The 13,676-nt window shown below is 42.6% G+C and overlaps 1 protein-coding gene across 3 annotated transcripts in view; it reads left to right on the forward strand.

Annotated features, from left to right (window-relative positions):
• SPTBN1 (spectrin beta, non-erythrocytic 1) overlaps window positions 1–13,676 on the forward strand; it is a gene marked incomplete at both ends in the record, with an annotated part of 147,574 nt that overhangs the window by 96,444 nt on the left and 37,454 nt on the right. For all 3 annotated transcript variants that reach the window (XM_080711284.1, XM_080711285.1, XM_080711286.1), the window contains 9 exons: window positions 490–677; window positions 2,144–2,261; window positions 3,671–3,829; window positions 4,684–4,986; window positions 7,188–7,341; window positions 7,928–8,798; window positions 8,887–9,024; window positions 10,013–10,769; window positions 11,534–11,736. In XM_080711284.1, coding sequence (XP_080567410.1) covers window positions 490–677; window positions 2,144–2,261; window positions 3,671–3,829; window positions 4,684–4,986; window positions 7,188–7,341; window positions 7,928–8,798; window positions 8,887–9,024; window positions 10,013–10,769; window positions 11,534–11,736 — 2,891 coding nt within the window. The remainder of the gene's footprint in view (window positions 1–489; window positions 678–2,143; window positions 2,262–3,670; window positions 3,830–4,683; window positions 4,987–7,187; window positions 7,342–7,927; window positions 8,799–8,886; window positions 9,025–10,012; window positions 10,770–11,533; window positions 11,737–13,676) is intronic.

The raw sequence follows: 13,676 nt of genomic DNA on the forward strand, positions 1-13,676 counted from the left end.
CTAAGTATTGGAAATCTGAGAGTTGGCTAATGTCTTGGCCATGAAACCCTTATTGAAAAGGCTTCAGCCCCGTGCTTTTTAGTTCTCATATGGCTGATGTTCATCTACCATATTTTTCAAAACACTTAGGTGACACAGTCCTCCCAGAGCTGTGGGATGAAAAATTTATGGGACAGGATCAAGCTGAAAATTCAGAGCCCCCCTCACACCCGCATTTATTTTCCCCTAGGAATTTTGGAGGTTAGGCTGCAGAAGTTGGGTTTGAAAGGTTACATAACCAATTACAGCTAACCTGTCATTGCTCACAAGTAATAGCCATAGTCTGGGTCCCCATTAACAAGCGGTTCCTTGAGTTAAAATGTTCACACCAGTGTAGCACAGAGCTGTTTCAAAACTAGTAACTGCATGTGTTTGTTGTAGTTTTGCGTTTAGTTTTCCTTGCATGGAGATACAATCTTGATGTTTACTTTTTCTAACCATTGTTTATAGGTACTTGACAATGCTATTGAAACAGAAAAAATGATTGAAAAGTATGAATCACTTGCCTCTGACCTGCTGGAGTGGATTGAACAAACCATCATTATTTTAAATAATCGCAAATTTGCCAATTCACTGGTTGGAGTTCAACAGCAGCTTCAAGCATTCAATACTTACCGCACTGTGGAAAAACCACCCAAGTAAGTTGCAAATTGTAACTGATTAACAGTAATGGAAGGAGATTATAGCACCCAGCAGACCTCTGTTTTCTTACTTCTACGATCTTGTCTCTTACTTGTTTTCTTACTTCTTGATCTTGAATACCTCTCTTCAGTAGTCTGTCTGCTCTCTTTTTTCATTTGATGCTGCATTACTGAGATTTATTATAAACCATACCCTCTCTGAGCCCTTTCCAAAAGTAGAAACATGCTGTTGAAATAAAGGATATATAAAAATCATAGAGCTCCAAATCCCTTTTCCAAAACTCTTGTGCTAAATGCCTTTCAAAATATCATATTTTTTGGATTTTAGGAAATACCACAGTGTATATGTTGTATATTATAAAATCCCAGGGCCACTGGGCATGGTGGTTCACGCTTGTAATCCCCACACTTGGGAGGCGGAAACAGGAGGATTGGGCAGGTTCGAAGCCAGCCTTGCTGGCTTAAGAGACCCTCTTTCCAAATAAAAATATAAAGATAGGTCTAGGAGTGTAGCCCGGAGGTAGAAGGGCTTCCAAGAACCCCAGTACCACCAAAAAAAAAAAAAAAAAAAAAAAAAAACCAGGGCCATCTGAGACAGTAACCTATAATTAGGCTCACTAAAAATCTATAACAAAATATATAAGCATTAATACCTTGTTAAAGACAGTAAATAATATTATTTCAGATCAAGTTTTGCTGCTCAACAGTTTGTTTTTTTCTGTATTTGTTAAAGCTTTTAATTCTTAAATAAGGATTGTGGACCTTATTGCTTGCTAAGTATAGTTTTCAAGTCATTCTTTTTCTAAAAACTCAGTTATAAATTTCTTAGGTTTATGAAACTCATTTATTTCAACATTTGAAATAATTCTTGTTGAATACATTCACCTGGACTCTCTGAATGAAATAAATCCATTATATAGAACTTAGGGTTTATACCATGACTGAAGTGATTAATAAAAACGTATTGGTAGCCAGGCTTGATGGTGCACACTTTTAATCCCAGTACATGGGAGGCTGAGACAGAAAAATTCCAAGTTGGAGGGCAGCCTCAGCTACTTAGTGAATCCCTCTGCAACTTAATGGGACTCTGTTTCAAAAATCAATAATAATAATAATAAAAATACAGCTCGGGGTATAGTTCTGAGGTAAACGTTCCTGTATTCAATTCCCAGTTCTGCAAGAAAAAAGAAAGAAAACATATTGGTGCCTTTGACACCCTCAAATATAAAAATCTGCAACAATAAACAAAATGAAAAATCACAGAAAAATCCCATAATTTGTCATAGAGGTTTGTAAGGACCTGTGACTAGCCCAATTGTTATTTCTCAAACACGCATTTTGCATAAATCAGACTAGAGATATATGACTTTTAGAACTATGTGAATGGTGTTTTTTTCCCTCCTTATCCCTTGAACAAACAAAATATGGTCAATAATGTTCATGGCTGTTTTTGCTATACTTAGATTTACTGAGAAGGGGAACTTGGAAGTGCTGCTTTTCACTATTCAGAGCAAGATGAGGGCCAACAATCAGAAAGTCTACATGCCCCGAGAGGGGAAGCTCATCTCTGATATAAACAAGGTAAAACTGATGTATCTGGTCCCTTTTGGGCCCTGGGTTCCTTCAGGCCTCAGGTTGTGTCTCTGTGTCTTGATGCCAAAGAGGTGGGAGGGTCTCTCCCTCTGCCTGCTGAGCTGATGGATAGAAACTAATGAAAGCTCCAGATGGCAGAGTCTGGCAAATACACATGATAGGCCAGTCTATTAGAGCTTTGGGGACAACGTTGGATTTTATCAGTTGACTCAGGATGTTGACCTTGCTGCTTAGATATATATTTACTTTATCCCTTATCTGTCTCAGGCAATCAACTCAAACATCTTCAAACTATAGAGAAAAGAACTGGAAACCTTATTTTATATATTTCATATATTTAGAATCTCTAGAAGTTATGGACTTGGAATGTTGGCTTTTTCTGTCAGAAAAGCTGTCAATAAAGTTTTCATTATTGTGCCTATTAAATCTACAGTTACAGAATTTCACAGTGGACATTATTTTCAACTGGATTTTTTTTTTTTAATTGGAGATGGAGCCCAGGGGCATTCTATCTTCTAGCTGCACCTCCAGCCCTATTTTTTATTCTTTATTTTGAAACAGGTCTCACTGAGTCGCAATGGGCCTCATTAAGTAGCTGAGGCTGTCTGCGAACTGTGATCCTCCTGTCTCAGCTTCCCAAATGCTGGGATTATAAGCATACGCCACCATGCCTGGCTGGAATTTTTTTTTTTTTAATCAAGAACTAGTGAGGCATTGTTTCAAAATAAAGAATAAAAAATTGGGCTGGGCGTGGAGCTCAGAGGTAGAATGTCCCTGGGTTCTATCCCCAGTACCACCCCCCCAAAAAAATCAAGAACTCTGTGGTCAGTGCTACATACTTAGATTTAGTGGAATCAAACTTGGATTTTTAAAAAATGAAATAAGACATACTTATGTGAAGGAATTTAATGTTAACAGTTGGTCAGGATTTTGCAAGAAGTATTTATATATGTGAATTTTTAAAAGTGGCCCATGATGGGGTGAATGAGAGTCTTAAATGTAATTTTGTTTTAAGAAGAATCATTTATCTTTTTTATATGATCAGAACTATTTAAGATAATTATAATTACTCTTTTCTTTTAAAGTAAGAGATTTATAGTTTAGTTGTATTGCTCTGTGTCTACACTTTTTTTTTTTTTTTGAAGTAGTACACTGGATCTTGAGGTTTTGATAGAAGAAAGTGTTCCCATAGGCTGCATCAAAAGAAAAAAAAAATTTTTTTTCCTCAAAGTTTAAGAAAGTTTGTGAGGATGGGAATGGGATTTCCCTTTCAACTGTTTGGGGTCATGTTGAGGAATACTGAGGCTATAGCCACAGAAGGTTATTTGAACATTGCAGGAAACCTTTTTATTTATTTCTTTTCTTTCTTTCTTTCTTCTTTTTTTTTATTTCTGCAGGCCTGGGAAAGACTGGAAAAAGCAGAACACGAGAGAGAACTGGCTCTGCGGAATGAGCTCATAAGACAGGAGAAACTGGAACAGCTCGCCCGCAGATTTGATCGCAAGGCAGCCATGAGAGAGACTTGGTTGAGCGAAAACCAGCGTCTTGTGTCTCAGGTTCTCCTCCTCCATATTTCTAAAGAAACCATTCCTGGGGCAGTCTAGAAACATTGGCCATACCCTAGATACCCAGAGCCACAGGACAGCTACTTATTAGTGTCCAGTGTTATAAAGTAACTGTCCAGTCATCTTGCCCACTTCTCAAGAAGAGGATGTTTACAAATTCCAATATACTTTATCTTTTATTTATCTAACTTGTCATAGACTTGGAAGCAGCTCAAGAAGAGTTTGTTTAGAGCCAGTGAGTGTGTGTGAACCTTCACATTCATATGTTTTCAAAATGCCCCCTTTCCCTCAGTCTTTGACCAGCCAACCTTTTGAGGCAGTGAAACTGGTCATGAAATAAATAATGTGGGTCTGTTTTCTCTGACTGGACATGGACTGAAACCTGCTTCATTATCTTAAGTCAGGTACCGGGCCTGAGTGAGTCACTCTGCAAGATGAGAAGTTGTTGATTTGTTTTGGGGAGGGCATCTGATCTCAAGTAGTGGGGGAGAGAGGGGGGAGGGAGGGAGGGAGGGAGGGAGAGGTACTAGAGATGGAATCTAGGGGCTTTCTACCTCTGGGCTACACTCTTAGACCTTTTTTTTTAATTATTTTACTTGGAAACAGGGTCTCAATAAGTTGCTGAGAACCTCACTAAGTAGCTGAATCTGGCTTCGAACCTGCATGATCCTGCTGTCTCAGCCTCACAAGTACTGGGATTACAAGCATGCACCACTGTGCCCGGCTTCAAGTAGGAGTTTCAGGGAGTATAGAGAAGGCAAAAGACCAGTGGGATGTGTTTGGTTTTTGTTTGGTTCTGGATTAGATATCTTATTTTATATTTCTTTCATTCCTTTTCTCTGTAGGACAACTTTGGATTTGACCTTCCTGCAGTTGAGGCCGCCACAAAAAAGCACGAGGCCATTGAGACAGACATTGCCGCATACGAGGAGCGTGTGCAGGCTGTCGTGGCTGTGGCCAGGGAGCTTGAGGCAGAGAACTACCATGACATCAAGCGCATCGCAGCAAGGAAAGACAATGTCATCCGTCTCTGGGAATACCTGCTGGAACTGCTTAGGGCCCGGCGGCAGCGTCTTGAGATGAACCTAGGGCTACAGAAGATATTCCAGGAAATGCTCTCCATTATGGACTGGATGGATGAGATGAAGGTAAGTAATCAAAAGCAAAGGAGACCAGAGCTGATCCAAACCAGTTTTCTTTTATAGGACCCACCCACTGGTCCCTCGATGTACATGTATGCCCCATGTCTAATGTCTACTCTATAATGCCAGAGGGGTCCACACCACCCATCGGAAGATGATCCGTTCATGAGATAAATGAGATATAAAATTGAAACAGCTATAATGGAAACTAGTTTAGTAGTTGGAGGCCTTTGACTGTGATTTAAGTCTAGCTTGGAGTCCAATGTAGGCAATCCATCAAATTGTGCTTTTCTTAGTTTCATTTTGTTTTGTTTTGTACTAGGGATTGAACCCAAGAGCATTCTACAACTGAGCTACACCTTCATCCTTTTTTTATTTTTTTGTTTTGAAACAGGGTTTTGCCAGGTTGCTGAGGGCCTCACTACAATGCTGAGCCTGCCCTCAAATGTACAGTCCTCCTATCTCAGCCTCCCAAGTACTGGGATTACAGGCGTGCATCACTACACCCAGCCTATTTTCCTTGTTTTTAATTCTTTAGAATTAAAGAACTAGCTTTTGGTCTCATTTCTTATTTTTTTATGCATGGGTGATACTGCTTTGGGGAGGTGGTGTGGGAGGCAGTGGAGATAGAGCACAAGCCAGGAACCAGGCATCCAACTCAGTGCCAGAGTTACCTGATCTCTTTGGAGCCTCCTTTCTTTGTCTATACATGAAGCTCATACTTTTTGTCTACTTCATCAGGTCCCTGTGAGGTTGGAGTATGGTAATATATACACATCACAGAATGGTCCTGTGTGGTAATCAATGTTAATGCTGGTTTGTGCTTCTCCTTCCATTATTGACAGCTCTGAGCATAGAGTCCCAAGCTTTCCCTACCCGGTTAAGAGTCCTGGCATTGGACCGTAGCTCCTTACCTACTCATGTCCTCTGATGCAAGCTATGGAGCACTCGTCCATGTCAAGCAGTTCTCTGTGGCAAGGCTTTTAGCCTTCTACATAGAATAGAACAGAGCAGATTGTGGACAGTCCTGTGGATCCTCCTTTTTCTGAGCACACTCTATTCCCAACTTGATCTTATAGAAAAGATGTCCCTTCTCAAATAGCAGCCCTCATTTCTTGTTTGCCTCTTGAACTTTTCTGGCAGAGGGGCAAGGATGCTTGATACCATCAGTTTTCCCCTTTTGTTGTCCCAGATTTATGTTCTTAGTTATGGCCTATCTTGACCTCCTAAAATACAGAAATGATCATAAAATTTAGTAAAGAGATGCTTTTCATTTTACAAATCGTCATGCAGATTTTAATTCAGGTCAGGTCAGAAACTTCCTCAGAAATGTAAGTGTGAAGTACAGATTTCATCGAGAGAGGATGTGGAACAGTTGATGGCAAAAGAAAAAAAATTGATAGAAGACACAAAAGAAAATGTCAGTGGGTTCAAACTTAAAACAAAGACCTTGTGTGGCGTTTACTAGATATGACAGCCACCAGCCACCTAACCTCGTGTCACTGATTGAATAAGTATCATAGAGGTATACCAGTAAGCTCCTAAGGGAGGAAAAGCATTCACTCAAGGGGCTAGCAACTTTTGAGAGTGAACTCTGATGTGAACAAAACTATTGTTTCTTTTTTTCTCTTTGAACAGTGTTGCTGTAGCACTTACTTCTTCAAGACTCAATTTACATGTTGTTGGAATCCTTTATAAAGGCCCTCCACTTCTCATTTTTTTCTTTTTCATACTTCTTAGTGTGAATTTGGGGCCTATTTATTCAACAGTAGATGATCTTTTTTTTTTTTTTTTTTTTTTTTTTGGTTTTGGGGATTGAACCCAGAGGTTTTACCCCTGAGCTACACCACAGCCCTTTTTATTTTGAAATGGGATCTCACTAGGTTGCTCAGAATCTCACTGTGTTGCTGAGGCTGGCCTCAAACCTGTTACTCTCCTGTCTCCGCCTCCAAAGTACTGGGGAGACAGGCATGCACCACCACACCTGGCTCCCACAGAAGATGCTCTTTAGTACATTGTGTTTCTTCTGATGTTGACTTCCAGAGTTGTTTCATTTGTTATGGTTTGTTCTCCGTCATCTTTTCCTAAAGGTGTGGAGTCAGTGGCAAGCTGGAGGGAAGCTATGGCTCTGTGCTTGTCTGAAGATGATGTGATACTAAAGTCAAGGCTGTATTTACAGATGTGTTTTTATTTCCTCTTGTGTACAGGTGCTATTACTGTCTCAAGACTATGGTAAACACTTGTTGGGCGTGGAAGATCTGTTACAGAAACATGCCCTGGTTGAAGCAGACATTGGAATTCAGGCAGAGCGTGTGAGAGGTGTCAATGCTTCTGCCCAGAAATTTGCCACAGACGGGGAAGGTAAGAATGCACATTTCCTGCTAGATATGAGAGATCATCTCTACAGAAGTTGTGTGTGGCAGTGGGGTTTTACTGCACTGTTGTGAGTTTTTGGTAAGTTTGTACATCATGAGATGCAGTGGAGTGGCCTTCTGCATACTAACAGTCTCATTTTTCTGAAATAGACAACATCTTTTTCTTAACTCATTTGGCAGTGAAATTCTGCCAGACCACACTCAATACAGACCAGATCACAACAACCCGGTGCAGCTACTCAAGCTTTCACACCTGGTCACATCCTGTTTAGAGGATGTGTAAAGAGATTTGGCCTTGCTCCTTAAATTTTTGGAATAACTAAATGCTGTTTCTTTTATATGATTTGTGTGCTTTCTTTCTTCATAAGTGATCACTTTGTCTACATTTGGGCCAAAAGAACAATGCGTATCGTTGCCCTTCCATCTTGTTCCAGTCACCATCCTAAATCTAAAAGGTGCTCTGTGGCTATAGTCATCAGTTAGAACATGGTGTCTAGCTTACTGCCTGCAAATGAGCAGGAATTCACACAAAACTCTGTCAGGCACCCACATTCCTTCCTTGTGTTAAACAGGCTACAAGCCCTGTGATCCCCAGGTGATCCGAGACCGCGTGGCCCACATGGAGTTCTGCTATCAAGAACTTTGCCAGCTGGCAGCCGAGCGCCGGGCACGCCTTGAAGAGTCCCGTCGCCTCTGGAAGTTCTTCTGGGAGATGGCAGAAGAGGAAGGCTGGATACGGGAAAAGGAGAAGATTCTGTCCTCTGATGATTATGGCAAAGACCTGACCAGTGTCATGCGCCTGCTCAGCAAGCACCGGGCATTTGAGGATGAGATGAGTGGCCGCAGTGGTCACTTTGAGCAGGCCATCAAGGAAGGCGAAGACATGATCACAGAGGAACACTTTGGATCAGAAAAGATCCGTGAGAGGATCATTTACATCCGGGAGCAGTGGGCCAACCTGGAGCAGCTCTCGGCCATCCGCAAGAAGCGCCTGGAGGAGGCCTCCCTGCTGCACCAGTTCCAGGCGGATGCCGACGACATTGACGCCTGGATGCTAGACATCCTCAAGATTGTCTCCAGCAGCGATGTGGGCCACGACGAGTACTCCACACAGTCTCTGGTCAAAAAACACAAGGATGTGGCGGAAGAGATCACCAACTATAGGCCGACCATTGACTCACTGCACGAACAGGCCAATGCCCTCCCCCAGGAGCACTCAGAGTCTCCAGATGTGAGGGGCAGGCTAGCGGGCATCGAGGAGCGGTACAAGGAGGTGGCTGAGCTGACGCGGCTGAGGAAGCAAGCATTGCAAGACACCCTGGCTCTGTATAAGATGTTCAGCGAAGCTGACGCCTGTGAGCTCTGGATTGATGAGAAGGAGCAGTGGCTCAACAACATGCAGATCCCAGAGAAACTGGAGGACCTGGAAGTCATCCAGCACAGGTGAGTGGGCTGCCTGGGCATGAGGGCCCTGACCCCTGTGACCACGAGTGACTGTGGAGGTGACTGCTCTTTTGCATTGCCTTTTTAGATTTGAGAGCCTGGAACCAGAAATGAACAACCAGGCGTCCAGGGTTGCAGTGGTGAACCAGATTGCACGCCAGCTGATGCACAGTGGCCACCCCAGTGAGAAGGAAATCAAAGCCCAGCAGGACAAGCTCAACACGAGGTGAGCACATGGCCAGCTGTGAGCCTTCTGCCTAGGCCAGGAGGGTGCAGTCACTCGCAGAGCCTTTCTTTCGGGATTTCTTGCACAGGGTCGCTGCACTGCAGCACTGATGTCATGGCCTTGGCATCTGCCTTGCAACATGTCCCTATTCTTGTTGTGCAAGAAGTGGTTTTCAGGGTGGGGTGACGTCATTTTGAGCAGGAGGATGAGCCAAGTCAGCCCAGCACCTACCCTTCCTCACATTGAAGTTAGGGCTGTACCCAGCCTGGTGGAAGGTGGTTCCTGTGCTGTCCCTTTTGAAATGATTTCTGAAACAGGATTTTGGTTTAGTGATAAAAGTCCTAATTGCCAGAGTAGACCTTTGTACTGGCCTTAACCTTTTTGTTGAGCAAGCACATTAATGAGTAGGTTGTGGTGGACAGTTGGCCTCAGTGCTGAAGGTTCCTATGAGCCTCTGGATTCAGGAAACATTTCTTAGGAGCAGTTTGGGGACCAGTAGAAGGTGTCCAGCAGATCTGAATGTAGGGACTCTGTAGGATGAGATGCCATAGATGTTCATGTTGGAGCTTGCCACATGTCTCTGTGAGGCTTTTCCAGATTCTCCTATATCCCTGAGCCATTTCCATTTACTGAGTGAGATGATTTTTTTTCAAAAAGCATATAGTCACAGCAACAGTGGAGCCAGGCACAGTGGCACCTGCCTGTAATCCCAGTACTTGGGAGGCTGAGACAGGAGGATTTCAGGTTCGAGGCCAGCCTCAGCAATTTAGGGAGACCCTGTCTCAAAGGAAAAAATTAAAATGGTTGAAAGTGTAGCTTGGAGATAGATTGGAGATAGATTGAGTTCAATTCTGAGTATCAAAACAAAAAAAAAAAAAGCAAAGATGAAGAAAATGGTGCAGCTTTCACCATCATTTGTGATTTTGGTATCTAGTTATCAATTCAGACTCCTCTTTTCATTCCACTTTCTGCCACCCCTGCACTATAGGTGGAGTCAGTTCAGAGAACTAGTTGATAGGAAGAAGGATGCTCTTCTGTCTGCCCTGAGCATCCAGAACTACCACCTTGAGTGCAATGAAACTAAATCCTGGATTCGAGAAAAGACCAAAGTTATCGAGTCCACTCAAGACCTGGGCAATGACCTGGCTGGCGTCATGGCCCTGCAGCGCAAGCTGACTGGCATGGAGCGAGACTTAGTGGCCATCGAGGCAAAGCTGAGTGACCTGCAGAAGGAGGCAGAGAAGCTAGAGTCTGAGCACCCTGACCAGGCTCAGGCCATCCTGTCTCGGCTGGCTGAGATCAGTGACGTGTGGGAAGAGATGAAGACCACCCTGAAGAACCGAGAGGCCTCCCTGGGAGAGGCCAGCAAGTTGCAGCAGTTCCTGCGGGACTTGGACGACTTCCAATCCTGGCTCTCCAGGACACAGACGGCCATCGCCTCAGAGGACATGCCAAATACTCTGACCGAGGCAGAAAAGCTACTCACACAGCACGAAAACATCAAGAATGAGATTGACAACTACGAGGAGGACTACCAGAAGATGAGGGACATGGGCGAGATGGTCACCCAGGGACAGACCGATGCCCAGTACATGTTTCTGCGGCAGCGGCTGCAGGCTCTGGACACCGGATGGAATGAGCTGCACAAAATGTGGGAGAACAGGCAGAACCTCCTCTCACAGTCCCATGCCCACCAGCAGTTCCTTAGGGACACGAAGCAAGCCGAGGCCTTTCTCAACAACCAGGTGATGCTCGCCATGACCTTTGCTTCCTGCCTGTGAGGCTAGTTGGTTTAAAATACACCTGTATGAAATTAGATGGATAATTTAGAGGCAGATTTTTTTTCCTGACTCTTAAGACATTGAAATCCATCACAATGTAGAGGATAGGAAATGAAAATTTCCCAGGAAGCTGTCCTGCCAGTGTATGCTTCCATTTCAGTAACTATTGAGGAACTCTTAAATCTATGTTATGTCCTCATATCTCATGTAATTAGCAATATTCTGTGAGGTGTTAATATAATTTAAAAGATACCGCGGGGATTTTTTTCCCCCCATCAAATGGATCTTGCTCTAAAAGAATCAAGAACTACACCCAGGGACATATTGCAGAGATCAGAGAAAGAGAAATAACTGAGAGTGGTTGCCAACATCAGGGTTGTTAAATTTTCTTAAAAGAGAGTATGAAGGGAATGCTGCTATTGGATTTGTGAGCCTAAAAGGATTCATGTGGTTGATACAGAAAGCTTTGGTTATTTTTCTTACTTTTGAGGGGGAAAAAATCAGAGCATTTAACCACTTAGGGAAATTTGTTCACTTATTGGAGTACCTCTAGAATTTTTTTGTCCCTAATTTTTAACTTTATCAGATTCAACAAATTATTTTATTTGAGTGCAGTGAAGTATGTTGCATGGAAATGTAGAGCATAGGTAAAAGTATGCTTTCATTAAGAAGTTATCCCACTCTGATTTTCTTTTTTTTTTTTTTTTTTTTTTTTTTTTTAAATAAAGGAATACGTTTTGGCTCATACTGAAATGCCCACCACGCTGGAAGGAGCCGAAGCAGCTATTAAAAAACAAGAGGACTTCATGACCACCATGGATGCCAATGAGGAGAAGATCAATGCTGTTGTGGAGACGGGCCGGAGGCTGGTGAGCGATGGCAATATCAACTCGGATCGCATCCAGGAAAAGGTGGACTCTATTGATGACAGGTACAGTGTTCTGAGATTCTGAAGGAAACTCCTGAGCTATAAGCGATTGTCTAAAAATTCTGGGACCATGTGTATACATCTTCCAGTAGCAGAATATGGGCACAGTTTGCTTAACCACACAGAAAGTTAGTGAGCAATTATGGCTGCCTGAGAATGTGGTTCTTATATGACATGTACAGGTACAAAAGAAAAGGAAGCCCAAGAAGACAGTTCAGTTTTTAACCATAGACTTGTAATAAGAGCTATAATGTAGAGATCAGGTGTCAGACTTGCCCTTTGAGAGCTGGTGTGCAGTGTATCACTCAGCAAGACCAAGAGCCTGGCTTTTCCCAACCCAGGCCACTCTGCCTTTATCCTTTTCAGACTTCTCTCAAGTCTGTCAGGACACAGGAAGAGAATGTGAGGTTTGCTTGTCCTAAGTACCTGGCATAGCCACAGAGGAACGTTATCTTTTTTTTTTTTTTTTTTTCTTAGAAAATTGGCTTGTATACTGGTATGATAGGATCTTTTCCATGGTAAGAGAAAAGGATATTCTCTACTTTTGTCAAGAGCTTCTCCAGGATATTCTTTTTCATTTCTTTCTTGCTCCCCCACCCCCAATAGCTGAAGGATTTCCTCCCTAATTCCAGTGAAGGCCAGTATACATCATCTGAACCTTTTTGGCTCACCCTAACTCTTGTCCTTCCTTGGTTATTAAAATGGAAACTCAGGGCAGATCATAGTTGGCACCAGCATGGGCCAGTTCTGGGCCGTCCTGTTTAGTCCTGGACCGACCCATCTATATCAGTCATTAGCTCTGCTCCAACCATTTCTCTCTGGTCCCAGTTCATGCTGGATTAAAGGGCTCAGTTTGAGATTAATGGCAAAAGACTTCTTCAGCCTTCACATGCAATTCTAAAGGAAAAACTGCTTGTTGAGAGAAATCTCTTGCCTACCACATCCAGAGGTTCTCCTTAGAACTGGGCGAGGTCAACTTAAAATAAGATGTGAGGTAGAGAAGGGAGTTACTATCATTTCCATTAATTTTGAGCTGCTAGCCTCAACACTTGTAGCCTCTGTACATTGATTCAAAGCATATAGCTTTTTCTAATTATAATTTTTATCTGTTGCTTTTTAAAAACAACTACAAAAAAGAAATCAATCCCTATACCAAAGCCACCTTATATGAGTGTGAGAAACAAGGATTAAGCAAATTGTCATCTAGAGAAAAACATGTTTCTTCCTTTCCTAACATTAGATCTTTCCTTGTTTGGTGAACGTGATGTCTCCTGCTTTCCTACGTTAGATGCTCAAAGCCGGTTTCCAAGAGGCAGGCTTGGCCCATAGACACATGCATTCAGACAGACATGCAGCTGCTCTGCTGCTTCTGTGGTTTGTGTCTCCCAGTGCTGCAGATGCATAGGGGACATTGCAGGCAGGTGAGACTGTCAAGACCGGAGACTGCTGGGTGGGTGAGAGATTTCAGCAGTCTTGAGTTGTGGCTTAACCTTTCTTTTGCCCTTGATAGAGAGCCTGACCTCCTGGAGTTCCAGGGCTTTCTTAGGATTTCTCAGCTTTAATAAGACATGGAAAGAGAACCCGAGACTATTGATAAGTATAAGAAGGATGGAAGGAAAGGGGCTTTTTGTTGATTTGCCCTCAGAATTACTACATTATATTAGCTAGTGTTAACTGAATTTCCAGAGGTCTCAACTGAAACTAAGCCTGGAGGATTCTTATCCGTTGCAAAAAATAGACAATATGAGTTCTAAATATTTTGGGGAAATGTCCAACTGAATAGCTAAACCTTTAGACATTATTCTCTTGTCTGGAAACATTCTAATGCTACAGAAAAGCTGTTTATGTTGTTATTGTTGTTGATGTTATTGTGATTATATTAACATGCTCACTTTTAAGAAATCTGAGTAGTTACCACTGAGTTTGTTGAAATAAGTACCAGA

This window comes from Muscardinus avellanarius (genome assembly GCF_963383645.1).
Source record: "Muscardinus avellanarius genome assembly, chromosome: 15".
Lineage (NCBI taxonomy): Eukaryota > Metazoa > Chordata > Mammalia > Rodentia > Gliridae > Muscardinus > Muscardinus avellanarius.